The sequence below is a fragment of the Chenopodium album genome, chromosome 4 (genome assembly GCF_948465745.1).
Source record: "Chenopodium album chromosome 4, dcCheAlbu1.1, whole genome shotgun sequence".
Taxonomy (NCBI): Eukaryota; Viridiplantae; Streptophyta; class Magnoliopsida; order Caryophyllales; family Amaranthaceae; genus Chenopodium; species Chenopodium album.
Genome location: NC_137837.1, coordinates 5,390,195 through 5,411,585, shown reverse-complemented (window position 1 = coordinate 5,411,585; position 21,391 = coordinate 5,390,195). Strand labels below are relative to the sequence as shown.

The window sequence follows — 21,391 nt, the reverse complement described above, 5'->3', positions numbered from 1 at the left end:
TAATAGTAACAAGTGGAATCAGTAGAGTGAAATTGTTGCAAAATTTTAAATCCATGATGCCATTTCATGTACTGTTATCAGCTAAATATAAATGATGAACATAGTAAAAGTGTAAAACACACATGCTTATGATAATTGGATTTTCACAATGAAGTATTTACAAATTACAACTGCCAAAGTTGTTTTACCTCCCACTACTTGGTTCACAAAGGGACAAAGCAAGCTAAAAATCCATTGAAGGTTGAGGCAAGGGAGGAAATAAAAACAAAGCTAGCAAGACGAGGTCAGAAATGAGAGCAAAAAAAATACATTAAAAAAAACACGTTAAAATATATTATACAAATCAACAATATTGAGTGTTTACGAAGAATAAATTATGTCTATTACATTCCGCACTATAGAATACGACTTTACGAGTACAATATAGTGTAACAAAACCCGGAGTGATGTGAGTTGAAACCCTTTGAAATGAAAAATCTTTAGGGGGTCCAAGTTGATACTTCTCCTGAATCCTCTCTTCTTCAAGTTCCGCCAAAAAAAAGGAAAAACACCCAATTTTCATCATTTCGAGGGAAGCAACAATGGCCTTATCCATTTCTTCAACATCCCAATTATCAATCCCTAAAACCCCATTTTCTCAACCCCATAAAACCATCCCACTTTCTCTCTCCTCAATCTGCATTTCCAACCTTAAACCCTTTTCATCAAATCCCCAGAAACTACTGCAACCCATTGTTTGTGCTGCTGCAAAACAGCAAAGTGGGTCATCAGTTAAATCTTCCAAGAAAAGAAAGAAGAAGGGTCCTTCTCCTCCTCCTGTTTCTGAAGATTTGAGCTTGGATGATTTTGATGTTTTGGATGAAGAAGAAGGTGAAAATGGTGGAAATTCAAAGCGTTCAGATGTTTATATTCCTCTTCCTTTGCCTAAACCACCTGCTGGGTTTGTCATTGATGATCAAGGCCGTGTTCTTATGGTTGCCCCGAGGCGAATTGCTACTATTGTTGAGTGTTCTTTCAACTCTTTTCATTGTTTTTTTTGTTTAATTTTATTTTATGTTAGTGATATTTGGGTTTAATTTGCTCAATTTTGTTCGTCATATTGATTTTTTGATTTTTATGGGTTAATTCTATTTGGCTCGTATAGGAGGTGGTAATAAATGGCCGTAATGGAAATGAATTTATATGTGATTGTGGTCTGATGATTAAAGGAGCTTGTTAGTGCAAATAGGTTTATTATGGGGGGGCTTGAACTTGAAAGTTTATGTAGACTCATATGTATTTTGTATGTTGTGAGGGTTTGCTTTCGGAAGTCGAAACCTGTGGGAAATTGAGGGTTGAATTTGGTGATAGATTTCTTTCATGGATTAATAATGTTTCTTGGGTTGATTGATAAGAAATTGGATGTTTTTTTTGATGGATTTATTGATGAATAAAGTGCTAATTGTTTGGTGGGTTAATTGATGAATAGTGGTTTTGTATAGTTTAGATTGATTGAGTGAATATTGCTCATTGGGCTTGCAAATTTGTGATATATATATATATATATATATATATATATATATATATATATATATATATATATATATATATAGTGATTGCAAACTATGTAATCTTTGTATGGCTTGGAGTCTATTTCATCATTGCCTTTATATTGGGAACTCCGTACCTTATATTGTGACCTTTGGTCAGTAGCTTGAGCTTGTGGATAGTTGTTGTGATGATTGCTAGACATGGTTTGATGGCAGGTTGTAGTTTTAGGCAATGTGCTCCTTATACAGTGTTAACACATTTATCTGTGACTGATTGTTTATGTGCACAGGTTGACCCAACCAATAACCTTCCATTGGAGTGCATGATAAGGAGAGTATTTACAAATTCTAAAGGGGATGATTGTCTGCTACTGTGCCCAGTTGATACGTATGTTTTGTTTGATACTTGTATTATATATCTTAGTTCTTCACTATGTCATATTGACATATTGTTACCTTTGCCAACTCACTATGTCATATTGTTTTCATTTGGCAGGCCTGTTCAGATTTTGAAGAGCACAAATATTGACGGATGGTCAGCTGTATGTTTCTGCTTCCCACTATCCTATTACTTTTTGGAACTGTTTGTCCACATTGTTGCTTCTAGCAATCTATATTAGATGGATTCTGCTACATGAAATTCCATAGTTTTAACGTAAATAACCGGTGATCTCGTGCTTCATGAGTAAGGAGGAATCAGATAGAATTTTAATTTAGAAAGAGTGCCTTTTCTTACTCATCTCGTGGCTGTCTTCAAAAGGGAGTATTCTTTTTTATTGATAATCACTGTGAGGGGGTATATAGTGTGTCCAAATCCTATCCTTCTGTCATTTATAATTTGCTTAGAAATTTTTTTAAACCTGATCCTTCTCACCATTCTGTTTATAGTAGCTAACCATCACCTGTTTTGTCATGTTTTCTGTCAGACATTGTTCTCCATCTGTGCATCTTATGCTTTTACTCTAGGATATGGCTTCAGTATTACAATATTTTCTGCCATCTCCTTTTTTTCTGCTGTCTGACCAATGTCACTATGTAACCTTTATAGTTACTGATAAGTAATCGGTTTGGTTTTGCAACACATAGTGCACCTAGAGTTTAACTCTGTCTGGTTTCTATGCACTTTGGTTTCAATCTCTTTGCGCCTATGGTTACTGAAATAGTAGCTTTGCTTATTTGGTGGCATTGGTGCAGCAGAATTTGTGGTACTTGAACTTTGTGAAAATGTCTTTATTATCTGTCCTTGCTTTCATGTGCCGATGCATTTATCTATTTCAAATTTAGTTTCTTTGTTTATTGCTGTTTATGTCTTAGTTTGATATCCCCATTTTTCGCCGTTTCCCATCAGGAAAAACAAAAAGTTTCTAAATTTGCAGCACCTCTTATTTACAGGTTAATGATGATGAAGTTGAAGCTATCCTTCCAAATGCTGCTTATGCACTTGCTAAAATACATATGCATTTGGTACATAGTGGGTAAGATATAAGAGATGAGCATTTCGTTCGCTTGCAGAAAGAAACCATCCTTTGTAGCTGTTTATGTGCATCATCAGTTCCTTTGGGATTACTCATGTCTTCTATGTTTGCAAAATAGGTTTTGCTATACAGCTCGTGGAGGATTTTGCTACTCAGAAGAAAGCATATTTGACTTCCGGTCAGGTAAGGCGCTTACTGGCCCCTTCGTCTTTCACTCAACCTAATTTTCTATTTTATTATATTGGCTTTGAAACTAGCATGGTCCTGTTCCAAGGTACAGTGAGCCTCAATCTCTTATGTATATAGTAAATTCTTGGGCACTCAGTACCTAATGCTTGAGTTACTATGATCTATGAATACAGGAGAGGGGGTAGCCATTTTTTTTTTCTTTTCTATATTTAATCCTTAAATAAAAAATAAAAAATAAAAAATAAAAAACCTGGTGAAGGGGGTGAAGTGAGGATATTTCAGCTTCATTTGCTCAGTTGGAAATGTTTTCAGATAGCTAGTCCATTTGGAGCTTATGAGCTTGGTCTATTATGCACTCTGGTGTAGGGTTTTACCATCTGTTTTATCTGAGATGATCCAGGCTTGGCTCAAGTTTCAATGTACCTAAAAATAGCCATCATTTGTTATTGGACTCAATAGGACATTAGTGGGTACATCTGTACATGCGTTGTGAGCTTAAGACAATCCAATTGTAAGCTCAAGAAGCAGTGCTACAAAGCTGGTTTTCTCAAATCTGTCCTCATTCCCATTCTGTGGGTCATAGAGAAAAATAAAAAGAGGTCTAGGTATAGATACTTCCATTTTCATCATTTAAGTTAATTGGAACTTTCCTTGATGATTGACCTTCTTGGCTTCATGATCTTTATTTGATCCTAAAGTGTCTTAATTGACCAGTGTGAATGTTCAAAACATGGTGTCTCTTCATGTAAAACTGTAAAAGTGATAATGCCAGATCATTTTCTATGGGTATGAAGATGAACAAGCATTTTTAATGGGTTCCTTTTGAAGGTAATTGCATAGTTGCTGTGCCTTTTCACACGAATTGATGAATGTCTTCCTGATGGACAGTTTTTAAATTTTATGATACAGAATTTTCCCCCCTTCATTGTACAGTTTGCATAAATATTGGTTGTGGGTGCCTCAAACTCTATATTAATGGTTTAAATTTGTCTATGATACATCTATCATGCAGATGATGGGCAAGACGTAGAAGGTGTGCCAAATGAAGGTGTCGAGATTACTTGTTTTCATCTGGTAAGGTTTTAATAATAATCTAATATAAGTAATCAATTATGATTACTGGTTGGAAACAAACTGGACCTCTATGATGTTTTAGGTAGTCTTTGTATGTGATGTTATTGTTTTGTATTATGTGTTCATCACTTGTTTGCATTATGGTCTTTTCAGGATGGGACCCATTATATGATATACACACCTTCAGAACCACTTCTTTTTGTTGCTGTCAAGGTACTACAATTGTATTTCTCATACATTCTCCACACAAGTATTTTGTTAGCATTCTTTTGATTTTTGTAACTGCCAAATTTTTTTTATAAAGAATTATGATCTATGGAGAGCGTACCTTAATTTGGTTAATGTCAAGTTAATTTCCTGTTCTGTTCTTATTGAATGATCTAGATGATAAATTTTCCATTTATTTATTGGCACAGGATGATAACGGCCAGTTGAGAATTGCTGATGATGTAAGTTTCACTTTAAACTATTATATATACAATAAAAGCTAATGGGACTGCCTATTCTGTATGATTTATCTATTTATAATGAATAAGCAGCTTGAGATATGACAGTATGACAGTATATTTTTCCAGAGAACCATATGGGATTTATATGTAGTGCTTATTACAAGTGTCTGTGTTTGATGCATGACTTGGCCTTACACAGAAGTCCATGGAAATGTAGGGACAACCCCCTCTTTACAGCCTTAGTGCTGATGTTTGCCCTATTTGTCTCTTGTTGTTACTATTTCCATGAGCTGTGGGCTGAGGCCTTAATTCTCTTGTCATGAAGTGTGTGTTCCTTACAGCTTTGTGGGAAAGAATTATTTTGCTCGTAGACCGTTCGAGTTGTGAGCCCTTGGGATCCCATTTGATATTCTTGTTTAAATGTATTCATGTATACTGTGTTTGTAGATATTGCTTGTTTACAACTGTGCCTTCAGGTTTGTGTGTGTGTGTGTGTGTGTTGGTCTTCAGGACATGGATTGCTTGTTTGTGGAATCTAAAAGAACTTCACTACTACTACTAATCTACTATCATTACCGCTTTAAGGCCTTTAACTGTCACTGCCATATGTTTCTGTAAATACTTTTTTTTGCTAAAATTAAAAATGTTATTAAGGTCCTAGAAATGTATATGGGTGTTTTGGAAACACTTCCTCTACCTTTTAGATGGCTGCCTATGGCAGAAACTACACTAGATTCTCGTTGAATTGCCTATGCATATTGGTGGCATAATTCATACAGGTGCTTGGGTTTTTCCAACGGAGGCTGCTCTGATCTGTGTATGTTCAAGCATGTGTTTTGCATGCTAAAGTGCTAAACCATCTTAGAAGAGGCGCAGTATATGGAATTGAAATTGCTTCTAGAATAATGCGTGAGTAATGGGGATAAATGTTTCTCATCCTTCAATCTTGTTTCTGTATATCAGGATATTTTGGATGACCCTGCTGTTGTAAGTGCAATTGATGAAGAGACCGAATTTAATGCATTAGTGGTATGCTAAAAAAAATTATTTTCCTTTCTTCTTGTGAAAATGACAATAATACGAAAGTTCGTCAAACATTAAAATCTGGTGTTGTGATGCAGGAAGAGGAAGCTGCTCTTTTGGAGACAATGTTTGGCGAAAGATGACTCTCATGTAAATGAGGAACGGTGTAGTGTTTTTTCTGTAGGAATAGTTTCTTCTTGTCTTTGTACAGGAAATTTTGTTTGTATATTTACCCTTCTGTTTAGAGAGGAAGAAATTGTAATGATATATTTAGGGGCGTTAGTGAAAGGCTGTAGCCTGTAGGGAGTGGCAAAAAACTGCTAACATGTTCTATACGAAGTGTTTGTTTACAGTTACACATCAACATAGCTGTAAGCCTGTAATGTTCTTGAAGCCTCTTTATATGAAAAGTGTTTTACCATTAGTTTGATCTACTCAAATATAATCTACTTTGTATAACATTGCTGGCTCCTAATAAAATATTGATGGTGTAATTTGAACGAATAATGTGATAGCTAAATTTAAACCGAGGTACTAATCTATACTAGAGTGCAAGTGATGCCTTTGCACCCTTTTACTAGATTTTGCATACCTACTATGAGTCTTGAGTCGTATATAAGTAGAGTTGGTAAAAATAACTTTTCATTAAATAATTGGGTTAGGGACTTAGTGTTGAGCAACAAAACTAATACTTGTACAATACTAAGATATGGGGTATGGGCTATAATCTAAAGTTTATTATTCAAAATTTTAATATACTAGTTTAATGTTGACAATAGACTTGTCATTAACCCTGTTGGAAAAATACCAATTGACTTTAACAAATAAAATAGGATGAAAGGGAAAAATACTCAGATTGAAGATTTCAATAATACAGTTTTGCCGCAGAACAGAATCTATTGCATTAGAAGTGAAATATGTCACCACCGGTACAAGTTTCCTGATGACGCACGCTCCCTAATGTTAACAAAACTTTCCTCCATAATTCGTGGACCAAAACTCGAAGAATGAAATTGCTATAAAAGCTGTTCAAATCTCAAAGGGTAGATTTGTGTTTATGTGTCAGGGTTTTTCAAAAAGTCGTATCATTGAAGAGACACTTGTTTGTATTTATAAAATTCCTATACAAGAAAAGAAATAAATCCAAACCACCTATCAATTTATGGTGTGTCCAACTAGGCCCAACTAATAGCCACTTCAAATAATACTTGATGCACACGGTCGCATAAAAGAGGGGACACGACCATGTAGATAGTTTTGTATGCAAAGCCACACAACCGTGTAGAGTAAGATATATAACCATGTATATCACACAATCGTGTAGCATAAGGTACACTACAATGTAGTGGATAGTACAACAATGAGTATTCAACCAAGAAGTTACTCTCGTCTGATCGGTTGGACGAACCAACCTGGTTAAGTTTGAGATAAAATCTTTTCGGTTGCATTACTAACACCAACAAATTCAACTCAACTTAAACCCAAATCGACAATCTCTTCATTTGATACTTGATCATGAGTCCATCACACTTGTACCATCAGCAAAAGTCTTCTTACCTGAATTTGACCCGACCCAAACCCGACTAATCAACTTTATTCTACTCCTTCAACATCCCAAAAAAGAGTTGCTCTATTTCCTCGATTGGACTGGGCTTGCTCATTAGCCCATCGTTCTATCTCTTCATCGTTCATCTTCTTTCTCCAGGAAAATAATCTCCCAGAAATATAAGACAAAAATTAAAATCACTCTAAAACCCTAACATTAAATCTCAGTCTTTCTCTCTCTTCAATTTTTTTTCGTTAATCAATCATCTTCAAAGCTTTTGATTTGCAACAATGTCCACTCTTGAAATTGAAGCTCGAGAGTAAGCTTTCCTATTCTTTATTATTATCTTCTTCTATTCAAATTTTATTCAATTTTGCATTATAATGCACGTTAATTTCTTGCTAATTTTTTTTAATTATATAATTTAGATGTTAAGTTTCAATCTTTAATATTGAAATACGTGAAAATTGCAGTGTGATTAAGATAGTTCTTCAATTCTGCAAAGAAAATTCCTTAAATCAAACGTTTCAAACACTACAAAGCGAATGTCAGGTGTCTTTGAACACAGTAGATAGCCATGAAACATTCATTGCAGATGTTAATAGTGGGAGATGGGATGCTGTTTTGCCTCAAGTTTCTCAACTTAAGCTTCCTAGGAAGAAGTTGGAGGATTTGTACGAGCAGGTGTGGTTGCATTTTCAATTAATATATTTTATTGGGTGGTTTGTAAGATATGATTTTGATGATTTGTTGTTGGGGTTTTGGTAGATTGTTCTCGAAATGATCGAGCTTCGAGAATTGGACACCGCCCGAGCAATTTTGAGGCAGACCCAAGTGATGGGTGTGATGAAGCAAGAGCACCCAGAGAGGTACTTGCGGTTGGAGCATCTTCTTGTTCGGACCTATTTTGATCCGCATGAGGTACTTGTTTTCACTCTAAATCGTCTTATGTTGTTGTTATTACTTCCCTGCTGTAGCAATATTTGGATTGTTGAACAATTTATGACAGCTGGTGAGAATGAGATTACTGTTGGGTTTATTAGTGAGAGTTGAGAAATGAGAATAGTCCTATTTTTGTAGATAAAGATTTATGTGCAGGGGTGGGGCAGGGAGGAAAGGAACGGTGGCGTTTGAGGCTTGCTACTTGGTAATGACCAAGGGAATAGTGTAGGATGGAACCTCTTGGAAAAGTTCATACAATGAAGGTCTGATCTTGGGATTGATCGACATTGAGTTAAGTCCTGTGTATGGCTTAAGTGGTTAATTTTGAGCTTAGCAGATGACGTCTACTTGGATGTTATTAAGAATATTAAGAGCCTAAGAAGAATATTAAGAATTTAAGATCTTTGTGACTAGAACAAGAGGGATTTTGATGATGCTAGTGTTTCATGAAAAGATATTATGAGGAGCTTTGCACTTAATTTGATAGCTTAGAAGCAATGGGTTCTTAGTTCAGGAGCTGTATGGATTGTCGTAAAAAGAGCTGAAGAGTTCAGGAGTATGAGTAAGAAAATTTGAAGTGGGTTGGGTTGTGAGAGGAAAGGATAAGTGTAGGATGTCATTGGTCATTATGAAGTACACTGTCTCTTTTACAATATGATGATGCAAATATGCAATCCCATCAAAAGGGATAATAATAGTATGCTTATGGAGGGAACATGTTGAAGAGTAGATTTACTTACAAGTTAAAGTGCACATTTTTGTCCTTTGAATATCATTTATTATTGTATGTTACTGTTTGAACTTTGAAGCAAATTGTACTCCATTCCCTTATGTGCTTCTCTTCAAACCTAATCGACTAATGTTAATTTATAGATTGCAGCTAATTTTATGTGTTAGTCAAACTCGTTAATGTACTCTAATATCTACTAACCGTCAAACATGGCCTATGTTGATTCTTAGTTATATATGCATGCTGCGTTGCTTGTAGCACGAAGAGTATTATACTTCTTTGTTTTGTTGGGCTCACTTCTTTAAGAGTACTTTCCAATTTCTAGTACCCTACAGGTTTCCTAAAATGGGTGGTTGGTGACTAGGAGATTGACTTTTGTTACCCTCTTTTTTCTAGAGGGGGGGGGGGGGGGGGAGGGGAGCTTATGAAGCTTAGATACATCAAGCCTACTAGTATCCTCTATCGTATTCATAATCTTGACCTAATGTCTGACAGGCTTTGCGGTGTTCTTTCTTCTACAACTTTAGTTGCCGGAATTTCTTTTGTTGGAGTGAAGTTGATTTTGAACTTAACTCCTATGTTTGTTGGGGTGCTTTGTGGTTCTATACAATGTTGGGTTTTGAAGGATTTTATCATTAAGGTGAATTTTATGATAAGTTGAGTTGCCCAGTTATGGTGATTAAATCTCGGAGTGTGTGGAAGAAGTGGGAAATAGGAATTGTTTGTTATTGGCATTTTGTGGATATTAGTGAATTAGCGCTGTTGGAAATGGTTTGTTAGACCTGTTTACCCCTATTCTCTTTCACTTGGGCATTTAAACCTTGAGGCTACGCTCTTTTCACCTTCGGCAAAAAGTTCTTGGAAAACTTCTTACTGATAACTTACATTAAAGGCTATTCAAGTTCTATCACAACTACAATAAGCTCTAATATATACTTATGAGTTTTGAAAAGCTCCAATTAGTCCAGACAAGTCCAAATCAGTTTAGATTACTTTAGACTTGTCAATATAGAACTCTCCCTCAACTTTCTGTAGGATTTTGTTAACATCTAAGGTTTAGATTGAGGGAGCTGTCTTTGTTTATTATAATTGTTAGTTGATTTTTATTGTACTCTATTCATTGAGTAAAAATTGATATAGATGTATTGCAAGCAATTAAGGTGGTTTCAAGGTTTAGAATTGTCTTAAGTTCAGTATGCTTGGTTTATTTGAGGTCTCCTCTCTATGATGCATTTGCCTATCTTGCAGTGTGATGTGGGGAGTTTAGATGTCTAATCTCTATCTCATTATTTTTCAAGGGGTACTCCCCAATGTTTTTCTTTGTGAAATCGATGGCCCTTAATGGAGATTTTATTGCTTTTGCTAGTTGTGTCTTAACTATCTTTCTAGCATCCCTTTTATGCTGCCTTTACATTTCTAGTATTGTTGGGATGTTACTCAATTATTGCATACTTGTGGGATTTCTTTAGTTGACTGTGTTGTAACGAAGAGAGTCTACTTAATGACTTGGAATACATAATAGAATTGTGGGTGTATACATTGAAGAACATCACACTTACAAAGAAAATTTTATGGATGTTTCCTCTTGGATCATAGATTCATGGTTACTCAAAGAATCAGTAGTCATAAGGAAAATATCGATTTACAATAATATATTGAGATGCCTTATAGACTTGTGCTTACTTTCTATACTAGTTAGTGGATTTTTATCATGTATCTAGTTTATATGTATGTGTGGATGGGAAATAATTAAGAACAGTTTTGAGACTGAGAGGAATCTAGAGCAGGGAGCACTATCTTCTTTGCATCTAAGCGACTATACATGTCATAATGCTCCTATTATGTTCTTCCCTGATAAAGAGATCTATGTTCACTTTTTGAAGTTTCCATTTTGGAATTATTTGCCTGATTGTAAGTAAAATAAGCTTCCATATTTGTTTGGTGTTTTAGAGCTTAACATTTTTGAGGAATTTCTGGTAAATAGTTTCTTGTAAGTATTGCAGAAGTTCCAATATTTTTTTTCTTCTCCTTGTCCCTTGTTTGTTTGAGGTCCTTAAGGAGGTTGAGTCCTTTGTGTAGACAATGGTGAAATTAATGAAGTATTGTGGATTTTGTGACATTGAAAACTGCAGTTTGTCTGGTGTTAGTGTGTTGTGCTTGGGGACTTGGGTGTTTATATCTTTGTTTTTATTGTATTTGTAGGCCAGATATGCAACTTTGAGATTTATAGGGTGTTCTAAGTAGGTCCTTGGGGGCTTCAAGAAAAGAATTCTTCCTGGCTTCAGTGGGTTTTTTTTTTTTTTTTTTTTTTTTTTTGAAGGGGGTGTGGGGGGGGGGGGGGGGGGGGGGGGGGCGGGGTTTGACTGGTGTTATATTGCAGTGATGTAAAGTATGGTTTGGCTTACATTCCATCCTCTTTTTGGGTTTAACTAAAAAAACCTTTGGAGGTATATTACGTATAAGATATGAATTCTGCATGTAGACAATATTTGTATACTAATTATTTACTTTAGGATCCTAATGCTTAAGTTGTTAATGGTTGTAATTTTTGCCATATTGATGTTCTATGCACTTTGTCACTCCGGCAATTGAAATAGCAAAAGTTACAGTCAGCATTCATGGAGCTGTATCTAGCTTATCAGTGGCTTCTTTTGACAGGCTTATCAAGATTCAACTAAAGAAAGGCGACGTGCTCAAATTGCACAAGGTTTACTTTTCTTCGTTGCATTGCTCTAATATTTCATGCTGTATGGTTTGATTGTCTATTATTGAATTTTTGTTTTAGTTTTTTTATTTTAATTATAATTAAAACTTATATAATTAAAGCTTCCATTATAATACAATTAAATAAGTGGAAGGGAGATAAACTTTAGATTGAATTTTGGTGTGACGGTCTGCTGAACCTCTATGAATATTGCACTCTCTCCCCATTTAAAAGATTTATCATTATTATGCATAATGGTACTTTGCCTTTTCAGTTACTTTTTTTCTAAATCTCTAAGCTACCAATGAATGAGATGATTTACGAGCCTTATTGCTTCAAATTCTTTGTTCGCACAATTGCATCTCCTATTAAAACTGCTTTTTGCTTTTGTGTTGCTTGTTAATCTTGATATCTTCTCCTTTTCTTTCACCACTTTGTTTCAGCTCTTTCTTCAGAAGTTTCTGTTGTTCCACCATCACGATTGATGGCTTTGATTGGGCAAGCTTTGAAGTGGCAACAGCACCAAGGTTAGTCAGAATTCTATATCTTATGTCATGGAAGAGAAACTTGAGATTTGTTTTTGGGTGCATATTTTGGATGAAAAGAGAAATTGACAGCATATTTAAATACTTTTCAGTCTTATTTGCTATGTGCACTGTTAATCTATTGAGGAAGTATATGATATCCAATTCCTGAAGAGGGATATTAGAACTAGTCACTAAGTTTCTAAAGTATAATTTCAAAATAAAGTTATAGAAATGCTGAACATTATAAGGATTTTTTGTGCATTGAATCAATTTAGTTTATTTATTTTTAGTGTTTGTTTTTGAGCTTGTGACATACGGTAAATGCTTTCCCCAAGGCCAGAGCTTCTCATTAGTAATGGAAGGTTGTAGCGCCATTATACTCATTTAATTGATGCCTTCGCTGAACGCCCACCATCAAATAAATGCTTTGACTACAATTAGAGTACTAGTAAAGTAGTAAGATCTCTAATTTAATAGCTAATTTTGGCATTTCTTAAATATGTTCCCTGGTTGTCATACTGTTGTATTCTTTTCATTAGTTCCCACTAGTTGAAAAATGTTATGCTTCTATAAAGTGTTTTTTGAACTACTTTTTCCATTCTGTCAGGTTTGCTTCCTCCTGGGACACAGTTCGATTTATTCCGTGGAACTGCTGCAATGAAACAAGATGTTGAGGATATGTATCCTACGACGCTTACTCATACTATCAAGGTAGAATTGGTTTTCAATCATATATAACAAAATTTGTTTATACTATGCTAACAAATTTGCAAATGATAAAGAATTTGTGCTTGACAATGGTGTTCTTAGTGACTGTTGTCCATTGCTGTGTAATTTTAGTTGTATAGTGGGAGTGAGTTTTGGGTTCCATGTATTTCCCCCTTTTTTCTCTTAATTATTGGCACCAGGATTGCAGTTTGAAGTAGTTACGAAAATATAATAGTACATTAGAATGAGATTGTAATGGACATGATATGATGTGGAGCAGTGGAATCCTAAGAACATTTATCCAATTGAAGTTTCTGTACAGGTTGCTCGTATCTGTTGTTGTTATTATTCTATGAGAATTTCGCGTTGTTGAGGACTTTATTTCCCTGTTTGGGGCATTGTATTACAATACGTAATCTCCTTGCCACATTCATGTGAAAAAATCTGACAGATTAACTCACTCACTAAGGAAAATTATTAAATGAGATTCATGCAGCGTGAGACTTCCGCAACTTTCTATAGGATATAGGATGACTTCCATGGGTAATTTAAATTTAATTAAAGTTTGAGGCTCATTTCCATCATTCACTTATTGAATTATATTATGCAGTTTGGGAAGAAAAGTCATCCAGAATGTGCTCGGTTTTCACCTGATGGGCAATTTCTTGTTTCTTGCTCTGTTGATGGATTTATTGAGGTATACTATAATATGTTTGTATATCTGGATTTTTTTTTTATCTACATTTTATTTTGAAATATATTCTTAGATTTACATGATCAGGTATGGGACCACGTTAGTGGGAAGCTCAAGAAAGATCTTCAGTACCAGGCTGATGTAAGTTTCTCTCGTTTGATTGAGTTTGTGACTGAATTCAATTTGTTCTGGATGTCATTGTCATATCTGGGTTTTTTTTTTTTTTTTTTTTTTAACCTTTTGATTGTCTGTCAATTAATGCAACTTGTGGCTCATCAAAAGAATTGTGTGGTAATCCTGGAGTATTGTAGTTTTGAGAAGACTCATTAGTCATTTCTAGATGTATGTTGTATTATTGGAATTTTTTAAAGTTATTATTTTTTCCTTTTGTATAGCTATTAATTAGCCGCCGCCACAGTGATTAAACTTTACTTGTTTTCTTACTGCTCCAAATGTCGAGAAAGATACCAGTTATCCCCTTCCACTTACGATATGTTTCAAATTGATGGTACAAAAATCCCCCTATCTAGATGATTTTGCATTGTTCTATTAAAATTTAAAATTTTCTTTTAGAAATCCCTTTAATTTCTGCTTAGGGAAACTGTGTTGAGCTTTATGGAGTAAAATCTATTCATTGAATTCATTTTTGTTGTTGGGTTAAATTTTTTATTTATCAACTTGATTTGTATTTTAACAGGAGACATTTATGATGCATGAGGAAGCAGTCCTTTGTGCTGATTTTAGTAGAGATTCAGAGATGCTTGCGTCCGGTTCTCAAGATGGAAAAATCAAAGTAAGGACGTATTTATATTTTTCTGGAACAGTGAAGAGCCTGCGTCATACTGTAGTTAAAATGGGATGGACATTAGTCTCTAAGAATGATATGTCCTTATATTTAGCATTTTGTCCTGGTTGATCTCTAATTCTCTTTTGTAAATTTGTAATGTTTCAAAAACTATAATTTTGCTCTGTATAGCTTCTTATGTTGATTTATAACATAGAAATTTGTCTACATTGACCTTAATTAGCTTCTTATTCATGGAAGAAAGGGTTGCTGATAATTTGTTGCTCGACCTTGTACCTGTCTGCAGGTTTGGCGTATTAGAACTGGTCAGTGTTTGAGACGCCTTGAACGTGCTCATTCTATGGGAATTACAAGTCTTTGCTTTTCTCGAGATGGAAGTCAGATATTGAGTACATCTTTTGACAGCACTGCCAGGTTTGGATCTCCTGATTGACTTACGACTTTTATGATTCAATTAGCTAATAGTTTAGGTATTACTGACAACTTGGTACTACATTTAGCTAATGCTCTGTGTAGTTTCAAATAGTAGTGATAATAATTTGTTTTAAATATCTAAAAAAAAGCTAATGTTCTGTGCTGTATTATTTGTTTTCTATAGTTTCTCGTATATTTGACTCTAAATGTTTCAGTCGTTTATTTTTTCTTTTTATTTTTTATTTATCTTGCTTCTTAACGTTGCATAATCAATTTCCACTGTCTGGCTTAATTTGATGGGCTCTCCACATTGGTATCACAGCATTTAGATAATATTCACTTAAATGTTTTATTGGTTGAACTCAGGGTTCATGGTTTGAAGTCTGGGAAATTGTTGAAGGAATTTCGTGGGCATACTTCTTATGTGAATCACGCAATATTTACAAATGACGGTAGCCGTGTGATCACAGCATCTAGCGATTGCACAGTCAAGGTGAATTGCCTAAGTGATTAAAAACTTTTAGGCCTCTACCTGGCTCTAAGTTCTTTTTTTTTTTTCCTTTCTAATATCTCATATTTCTTTTTTTCATATATGTAACAGGTTTGGGATGTCAAGACAACTGAGTGTCTACAGACTTTTAAACCACCACCGCCTTTAAGGGTAATCCTTGATGCTTTGTTGTTTGTTTCTTCTTATACTATTCTTAATTAATGGAAGCTGTATTGTGTTACAATCATTACCTTTCTGAAATCCAGGGTGGAGATGCTTCTGTAAATTCTGTTCATTTATTTCCCAAAAATATGGATCACATTGTTGTTTGCAACAAGACCTCATCCATATATATCATGACACTCCAAGGACAGGTATGCTCTTGCACTTGTTAGTTGATTTAGCACTCAATGAGATCTGTTAACTGATTTGCTAAATAGCGCACGAGTCAGGGAACCTTGTTTTACTCTGATTCTGTGTATACTCGATGAGTGAATTTGAGATTATACTAAACAAATTGAATATTCCCTTGAAATACCTTGAACCATTTCATTAGTTGAATTCAAAAACTTGCTAAGTTGCATAGATAGATTCAAATCTCCTCTCGTTTTTCACGAAATTATAGTAAGAATTGATGAGTAGTTCATCCATTTGCTACATTTGGTAGTGGCAAGCTGTAAATCTTGTAATATACTGCATCTGAGCCAACAATGTTGAGATAATTAGGCTGAAAATTGTTTCTGGTTCAACATTTCGTAGCACTTTTAGCTGCATTTCTGACCCAAAATACTTGATGCAGGTTGTGAAGAGTTTCTCTTCTGGTAAGAGAGAAGGTGGAGACTTTTCTGCGGCCTGTGTATCACCAAAAGGGGAGTGGATTTACTGTGTTGGTGAAGACAGGTATTCTACCAACGATATTCTTCAATTATAGCTTCTATCGTAATTGAAACCCTTCAATAACACCTGTTAACATTCTTTCTGTTTGGCAGAAATTTGTATTGTTTCAGCCAACAGTCTGGTAAACTAGAACATCTGATGAAGGTAACTGAGTGGTTTGTCATAAATATATATACGTTCTGGTTAATCATAACACCTGGTTTGATTATCGTTTGATTTTTATCGTGGCAGGTGCATGAGAAAGATGTAATCGGGGTGACACACCATCCTCACATAAATCTTGTGGCTACCTATGGTGAAGACTGCAGCATGAAATTATGGAAGCCTTGAGATTTTTGGCAGGGTCTCTCCCTTTTTTCACACAGATTTCGGTTTTAATTCTGCCTTGTCGGCTTGTCGCTAGTGTAGTAGTGTATAAATGTAATTGTTGTATTGTATGTCATGTTTGAGGCATCTAATTATCGCTATTCAAAAACTATTAATTTTCTAAATTTTACATTTGATGAATGACTTACTTTGATATAAGCGATCTCTCCCTTTAGGTTACTGAAGTGTGGAAACTTGTTTGTTCTTATTCATTCCCAAAGTAATACTTGAATGAATGAAAAAGATATGGAATTAATTTGTAGTACGCCTAATTATGCCCCATAGAGTATCCATTGAAAGTGTTTAATGTATCTTAGGATTCTTAGCTGCCTCCATAAACGCATAGAAAAAGTTGAACACATAGCATAATAGCATAATTTCAGACTTAAGATGATGTCAAATTAATGCTTGCAATACAATATTAATGTGAACAATAAATTAATTTGCCACATTCTTATTTGTGCTTTGGTGCTAACTTCTTTAGCTACTTTGATATTTTATTTTTATTTTATTTTTTTATAAAAAAAACCACAAGAAAGCAACTTCATGTAGGGATGACAATTCAGTCAGGATCAGACCCTACTCCGCCCCGATTCGAGATAAAAAAAATCCGCTCCGAGTCCGAGAAAAAAGTAATCCGAGTTCGACTCCGTTAAAATAATCCGACTCCGAGTCGGAGGATGGTCGGAGTCGGATCCTACATAATATCCGAGAAAAAGATCCGACTCCGACAAATATCCAACTCTGACGGATTATCCAACTCCGATAGATCATGGATTTTGGTGTGGGTCATGGTGGCATTGGGTGTGGGTTGTAAAGGCCCAAATAGGCCAATTTATCAAAGTATATTGAATAACGAAAAAAAACTCGGAGTCAGGTCGGATCAGAGTCGGAGGTCGGATATTTAAAATTTATAATCGGAGTTGGAGTCTCGGAGTCGGATTTAGCCTCCGATTTCCTTTAGGGTTGGAGTCGGATTTAGCATAATCCGCTCTGAGTCCGACCCGTTGCATGTCTTCCCTACCTTCATTGGATCGAATCAGTTACTGATGGTTTCAGCAAGTGTAGGATCATAAGCTAAGGAGCATCATCAAGTGTTTGTAAGGGAATTCATTTCCATGAACAAAATGTTACAAAGATTTAATGATGTATTGATAATTTTATATATAGATACTAAATTTCCACAAGACAACAATACTGAAAAATATGGATATATATATACAGATTTCCAAAAAAAAAAAAAAACCAGTTTTCATTATGTCAACATGTCATAATTTCACAAAACAACAGTTGCTAGTAATCATCAATCAATATCAATAATCAATAATTCAATAATTATATACTAAAAGACACATCATCAATGACACTTGTCATCTCCTGGTGTGTCCTTAGGTTTTTTTAATTAAAAAAATCTAATTAGGAAACAAATATTTTACATAAATAAAAGAAAATAATTTAATGTATCCTTCCACAAAATATATTATACCTTATTTATTTTTTTTGAGAGAATATATTATACCATATAATTATGTTAAAAAAAAAAAATCAAATTCTTACATAATTTGTGACATAAATAGTATTATGTACTACTCTATCATTATTACAACAAAGATATTTTTTATAAGATTTTGGGAAATTCCCATTGGTACACCTGTGGTATTGACTTTTATCAATGGTACACCCGTGTTTTTATTATTTATCAACGGTACACCTGTCGTTTGGACTTTTCTCACTAATACACCTATTCCGTTTGAAAAGTTAAAAAACCGTTAAAAGCTTTTCAGCCACCCTCTCCCCACCCTACTGCCACCCGTCCCCCACCCCTGCTCCCCGTCGCCACCAGTCCCTCCTCCCCCACCCAGCCGGCGGCCAGCGCCCAGAGCCGACGACCCCACCCACACCCCCCTTTCCCCCACCAAGGCAACCCACCACCCTCTTTTTCCCCCTTTTTGTTTCCCGAACCCCATCGCAAAACCACCCCTAAACGTCGTCCTCCCCTCGAAACCGCCCCCCTCCTATTCACCTCCCCCCGGAAACCGCCCCTCCCCCGGAAACCCCCCCTTAATCGACCCCTTAAGGACTCTAACGCCCTAACCCTCCCTTAATTCGTCGGCGGTTTTAGGGTTTCAATTAGGTGGTGGTTTAGGGTTAGGACCCATAGGGGGTCAATTAAGGGAGGGGGAAAGGTGAGGGGAGGTTTCCGGGGGAGGGGGGAGAGGAAGGGGGCGTTTTCGACGGGAGAACGGTGGTTAGGGGTGGTTTTGGGATTGGGGTCGGGAAACGAAAAGGGGGAAATGGAGGGTGGTAGGCTGCCTTAATGGGGGAAAGGGGGGCGTAGGTGGGGTGGTCGGCGCCGGGCGACCCTCTAGGCGTCGGCCGCTGGCTGGGGGGGAGGGGGACCGATGGTGACGGGGAGGAGGGGGTGGCAATGGGGTGGGCAGGGAGGCTGGGTTATTTTATTTTTTTTAAGATTTTAGAATAATTTAGATTTAAAAAAAAAAAAAAATTTTAACGGTTTTTTAACTTTTCAAACGGAATAGGTGTATTAGTGAGAAAAGTCCAAACGACAAGTGTACCGTTGATAAATAATAAAAACCGAGTGTACCATTGATAAAAGTCTATACCACAGGTGTACCAATGGGAATTTCCCTAAGATTTTTGTATTAATTATTTGTGGAAAGCTTGCTAAGAAAGATATATATAAAAAATAAAAAATAAAAAAATTAAGTCAATTTATTAGTGAAAAAAGTACTGCATAAGTGATAATGAATAATAGTGTGTAAAAAAAATCCATTTGTGGGTAAAACACATATTGTTAAGATATTCATTTGTTTAACAAGAAAAAAATGATATTAATTTGTTAGTGAAATATACTCTATATAAATGAGTTAATATCACAAGTAGGGCTGTGCACAATAGGTTAATCGTACTGTTTAGCCTTAACGGTACGGTTAACCGTTATGTCGGTTACTTAAAATTTCGAACCGTAACGTAGCGGTTAACCGTTCCTTAACGGTACGGTTACAGGTTAACCATTAACCGTTTAATAAATTTTAAACCCTGCATTACTTCCAATAGTTCCAAACATCCAACTCTAATACAAACTTAAAAATAAAGTAATAAACAATAAAATTCATGTTCTAATTAAGATTACAAATCCACAAACCAAATACATTACAAAGTTTTATATTAATTCGTAGCCAATTTCCCCAAATTGATTTGTACACTAATTCAAAAAAAAATATGTATAAATCGAAAAGAGAGAAAGAAAACCTGATAGATCTGATGTTCTAGTGAGTCAGTGAAGGCTCCGGTGAGTCGGTGAAGGCTCCGGTGAAGTCTGAACTCAATAAGTGAGGTGAAGTGAGGGACTGAAAGGAGTGAAGGGTGGAGGCTAAAGAAGTGAATTGGGAAATAAGAGTTTTTTTAGGGTTACATTATATATTTTCCCTATATAAATTAAAAAATATATATATTTATTTATTTTAACGGTTAACCGATGGTTAACCGTTTACTAAAACTTCTAACCGTAACCGTAACCGTTAATCGCTATATTTAGCGGTACGGTTAACCGTAACCGTTTAATTTAAACGGTTCGGTAAATTAACCGTTTAAATGAGCCGGTTACACTGGTTAACGGTTATGGTAAACGGTTACGGTTTTTTTGCACACCCCTAATCACAAGAGAGTACTGAACTTTGGCAAATGTATCAGATAAGGTACTAAAGTTTCATTTGTATCACTTTGAGTACTGAAACAGGTAAACTCTCCCTTTTACCTAATATTACCGGTTAACATTGTAAAAAAAAATAAAACAAAACAAAATCTTTTTAATTTCTCTCTCTTTAACCACTTAACATTGTAAATAAAATAGAATAAAATAAATGAAATCTTTTTAATTTCTCTCTCTTCCAACTTCTGGGTTTTCATTTTCATTCATCATCAACTTCAAATCCACTCTCCTTTATATAAAATTAAAAAGTCGGCCTCCCCCACTGTAGAACAACGCCACCCTACTGACCGTGTACACCGCCGCCGCTTCTACTCCTCTCCTCTTTCTAATTATATTTTACGAGTTTTAGGGTTTTGGGCTGATTGGGAATGACTGGGGTGAGTTTCGGTGGTTAGGGTTGGGTTTTGGGTAGATATGGGGTGAAATTTTGGTGGTTATGGTTGGAATTTGAGGTGGGTATGTGTTTTTTTTTTTTTTTTTTTTTTTTTTTTTTTTTTTTTTTGTGTGGTTGTTTTTGTATTTTTAGGAAATAAAGGGGGGGAGATAAAGGGGTCAGGGGTAGGGGAGGGCCGGGGGTTGTACGTAGTTCATGCGGTGAGTGGGGGTGGGGCGGGGTAGGGCTGGTTTGCAATGGACATATTTTTAGATTTTTTTTTCTTTGTAATCTGGTTTATTTTCAGATCTAATGTTTTATTTTGTGGGTAATTTCTTGTTAATTTTCGAATCTAATGTTTTCAATTTTAGATCATTGTGGGTGGTTGTGAGATTATGAAGTATGGTATTAGGAATGGCTTGTCCATCATTAAAGGACAGAAAGAGAAAGTTGAACGAGTTGGGTTCATGTCCAGGTGTGAGGTTTTTTTTTTTTTTTTTTTATTTTATTTTTTATTATTATTATTTTCAGAAATAAAAAATTATTTTTTTAAGGAAATTGTATTTAACCGGTTACAATCAGTGGCAAACGGAAAAGTTTACCTACAGTCAAGGTTATAGTACTCTATTTGATACAAATGAAAGTTCAGTACCTTAATTGATACATTTGCCAAAGTTTAGTACCTTGTTGTGTATATAACTCCTATATAAATATACATATATG

The 21,391-nt window shown here is 35.3% G+C and overlaps 2 protein-coding genes across 3 annotated transcripts; both read left to right on the top strand.

Annotated features, from left to right (window-relative positions):
* Positions 1-438: 438 nt before the first annotated feature.
* LOC145628692 (uncharacterized) lies at positions 439-6,163 on the top strand. Of its 2 annotated transcripts, none has more exons than XR_014111473.1 (10): positions 439-1,001; positions 1,820-1,917; positions 2,026-2,071; positions 2,922-3,004; positions 3,123-3,187; positions 4,206-4,241; positions 4,421-4,480; positions 4,684-4,716; positions 5,680-5,745; positions 5,838-5,877. XR_014111473.1 is itself a non-coding variant. In XM_081681063.1 (10 exons), the coding sequence occupies exons 1-10, from the start codon at positions 582-584 to the stop codon at positions 5,880-5,882; spliced, it is 978 nt and encodes a 325-aa protein (XP_081537189.1). In that variant the 5' UTR covers positions 443-581; the 3' UTR covers positions 5,883-6,163. The 2 variants fall into 2 exon arrangements, 1 of the variants encoding a protein (XP_081537189.1); XM_081681063.1 differs by having other exon boundaries at positions 443-1,001; positions 4,206-4,267; positions 5,838-6,163.
* A 1,266-nt stretch (positions 6,164-7,429) lies between these two features.
* LOC145626441 (suppressor of mec-8 and unc-52 protein homolog 1) lies at positions 7,430-16,742 on the top strand. The gene is made up of 16 exons (XM_081678874.1): positions 7,430-7,604; positions 7,759-7,969; positions 8,054-8,206; positions 11,616-11,664; positions 12,105-12,188; positions 12,796-12,899; positions 13,507-13,593; positions 13,678-13,731; positions 14,288-14,383; positions 14,682-14,809; positions 15,176-15,302; positions 15,411-15,470; positions 15,566-15,673; positions 16,099-16,199; positions 16,289-16,340; positions 16,428-16,742. The coding sequence occupies exons 1-16, from the start codon at positions 7,576-7,578 to the stop codon at positions 16,524-16,526; spliced, it is 1,542 nt and encodes a 513-aa protein (XP_081535000.1). The 5' UTR covers positions 7,430-7,575; the 3' UTR covers positions 16,527-16,742.
* The last annotated feature ends 4,649 nt before the right edge of the window (positions 16,743-21,391 follow it).